This window comes from Rutidosis leptorrhynchoides, chromosome 1 (assembly GCF_046630445.1).
Source record: "Rutidosis leptorrhynchoides isolate AG116_Rl617_1_P2 chromosome 1, CSIRO_AGI_Rlap_v1, whole genome shotgun sequence".
Taxonomy (NCBI): domain Eukaryota; kingdom Viridiplantae; phylum Streptophyta; class Magnoliopsida; order Asterales; family Asteraceae; genus Rutidosis; species Rutidosis leptorrhynchoides.
This window is the reverse complement of record NC_092333.1, coordinates 604,852,973-604,856,057: the sequence shown is the minus strand read 5'-3', so window position 1 is coordinate 604,856,057 and position 3,085 is coordinate 604,852,973. Positions and strand designations below refer to the sequence as shown.

At 34.6% G+C, this 3,085-nt stretch overlaps 1 protein-coding gene across 1 annotated transcript; it reads left to right on the top strand.

The window, feature by feature from the left end:
* The first annotated feature begins 1,567 nt into the window (after positions 1 to 1,567).
* LOC139884499 (large ribosomal subunit protein eL39z/eL39x) lies at positions 1,568 to 2,741 on the top strand. Its single transcript, XM_071868523.1, has 3 exons — positions 1,568 to 1,705; positions 2,294 to 2,397; positions 2,490 to 2,741. Exons 1-3 carry the CDS (start codon positions 1,703 to 1,705, stop codon positions 2,536 to 2,538), a joined length of 156 nt encoding a protein of 51 aa, XP_071724624.1. The 5' UTR covers positions 1,568 to 1,702; the 3' UTR covers positions 2,539 to 2,741.
* The last annotated feature ends 344 nt before the right edge of the window (positions 2,742 to 3,085 follow it).

Sequence of the window (3,085 nt, the reverse complement as noted above, 5' to 3'; positions counted from 1 at the left end):
CTTTTTACCCTTTATATTTTTGGGCTGAGAATACATGCGCAATTTTTATAAATATTTTACGAAATAGACACAAGTAATTGAAACTACATTATATGGGTGAATGATCGAAGCCGAATATGCCCCTTTTGCTTGGTAATCTAAGAATTAGTAAACCGGTATACTAATTGACGCGAATCCTAAAGATAGATCTATTGGGTCTAACGAACCCCATCCATGGTTGCGGATGCTTTAGTACTTCGATGTTGTTTTTATCATGTCCGAAGGATTTTTCGGAATGATAGGGGATATTCTTATATGCATCTTGTTAATGTCGGTTACCAGGTGTTCACCATATGAATGATTTTTGTCTCTATGCATGGGACGTATATTTATGAGATCTGGAAATGAAATTCTTGTGGTCTATTAAAAATGATGAAAATGAATATTATTGATAAACTAATGAACTCACCAACCTTTTGGTTGACACTTTAAAGCATGTTTATTCTCAGGTATGAAAGAAATCCTCCGCTGTGCATTTGCTCATTCTAGGGATATACTTGGAGTCATTCATGACATATTTTAAAAGACGTTGCATTCGAGTCGTTGAGTTCATCAAGATTATTAGTAAGTCAATTATAGTTGGATATATTATGAAATGGTATGTATACCGTCAACTTTCGATGTAATGAAAGTTTGTCTTTTAAAAACGAATGCAATGTTTGTAAAATGTATCATATAGAGGTCAAGTACCTCGCGATGTAACCAAATGTAATGTATTCGTCCAGATGGATTAGGACGGGGCACTACTGTAAATGTCACCATAAATCATTAGAAAAGAGTAACATCGTATTCCAATTAATTTCTCTTTGACCCCAGAAAAATCATGGGTATTCAGCTCTCTTCCATCGAATATTCTTCGAGAATTCATCGTTGACTATAGTTATGTTAAAGAAAGTCTAGTGAAGAAGAAGGGTAGTTAGACGGTTTAAATGGATAAGAAGAGAAGAGGGGTGTTTGATGAGTGACTAAGTTGATCATGGGTGAAGTCCCCTTAAAAGCATGAGAAAAGTAGGTAGTTTGACGGTTTGGTTGGTGGAGTCGTTAAAGTTCAAATTAATGCTAAACAATTGATGGCTAAAAATCCTTTCTTATCAGGTGCAACGCGAATCACACACATACCAACACCCACTGTGAGTGATGCGTGTTACGTGTAATGTGTGTTACAGCAGAAATACTTTGTCATTTTGACCAATTTCTCAAAATTAAATAACCCCCAAAAATAGTTTGCCGAACATCTTCATTATAGACGATTTCAGTCATACGAACGGACCCAAACTCAAATATAATATGATTAAGGCTGTAAACGAGCCTAGCCGAGCTCGAGCTTGATACTGTTCGAGCTCGACTCGATTGATTTTTGAAAAGCTCGAGCTCAAACTCGGCTTGATTCGAGCCTTATATTTTTAGCTCGAGCTCGGCTCGTGACCCATACAAAAAGCTCGAGCTCGGCTCGTTATAAGCTCGTAATATGATCCACATGGCCATTTAGTTGCTCAGTTTTATTTGTCTTAAATTACAATCAGTATTAAGCCCATTTAATAGATGGGGTTACAGGCCCAACCCGCCATAGCGAAAACCTAGCTACATAAACCATTTCAATCGCCTGAGCTCCGTAGATAGTAAAACGAAGAAGCTGCCGCTGTCGATCGACGAACACTACGCCATGGTAATTTCATTTTGTTGTTAGATCCTAATGAAATTTTGTGTTTACGAATTTTGATGAAAACTTTCCATTATTGTTTGTGCTTATTTTAAGGATTTAATCCTTAACTTTTCTTATGCTGTAGTAGCTTTATAAATATTATATATGTGTTTTATAAATATTATATGTGTTGCTAAATGATTAATTAGAGGCGTTATTTACCTAGGGTTCGATACTTATTTGACTATATGTATTAAATTTATTTTGCAATGTTTTTTAAGCTTCAATGATGTAGAAATTCAGTTAAAAAACTATTTTAAAGTTCATTGCTGGTCAATTGTGATTTTTTATTTTGTAAATTGGTATATTTTTGGTCTTTAGCCCTAAGCAGGTTGTTTTTGCTAGGAGTCTTTTCATGTAAACTCATCTTTATCATTTTTAAAGTTTCATTTTTCTCTTATGCTAACAAATTGCTAAGATTTGGTTTGGTCTATCAAAGATTTTTATTTTGTTAATGCTGAAAGATATTTATTTTGTTGTATACCTGGTCTATTATTATGATTTTGTGAACTATATTTTTTTAACTTATTTTGTATATATTACTTTGAACAGCCGTCCCACAAGTCGTTTATGATCAAGAAGAAGCTTGGGAAAAAGATGAGGCAGAACAGGCCTATTCCTCACTGGATTCGAATGAGGACCGACAATACCATCAGGTATAAACACTAAAACATGAATTTTTCTTTTATTAGGGGACTAGAATTGCAGTATCAAATTGTTGTTAACATAAATTTGTGTTTGGATTCAGGTATAACGCTAAGCGCAGGCATTGGCGCAGAACCAAGCTTGGATTCTGAGGTGCTTTTGCTCTTTCCTAAATCCAATCGAGATTTGAAGCTTTATTTCATTGTAATGTGTTAGCTTAAGTTAGTGAATTTTGTTCGTTATATTGTCTGACTGCCTTTTTAATATCAATGCAAGTGATGTGCGGCTATGAAAACTGGATTATGGTTTTATTATCTTTCTAATGTAATGATACGATTGAATCTTGATAACTTAAGTTTTCTTATATCACCATCTGCCACTGCAACTTGCTTAAATGTTGGTTTTTTAATGATAGTTTTATGAATTTGTTAATTTGGTTTCATCTTAGTGCAATATTTTTTAAATGAGATGAAATTACCTGGTTTCTTCTGCTTGTATACGTTATTTGCCAGTGTAAAGTGAGGTATGCTGCTGTCTTACAAGTACAATGGCATTGTGGTTAGGAAAATTTATAAGCTTTATAACCTTTGAATGCTAACATACCAGAGGCTTTGATCACGCTAAATTCTCATAAAAAGAATGTTTGTCATGGTAGCTTGTTAGAGTGCTCCCAATGGTACCGTCCTCCACTCCGCCCAG

Excerpts from the sequence above, each read along its gene's own strand:
- LOC139884499 (XM_071868523.1), top strand. Across the intron at positions 2,398-2,489 it reads AGGACCGACAATACCATCAG|GTATAACGCTAAGCGCAGGC; the intron begins GTATAAACACTA and ends GTTTGGATTCAG.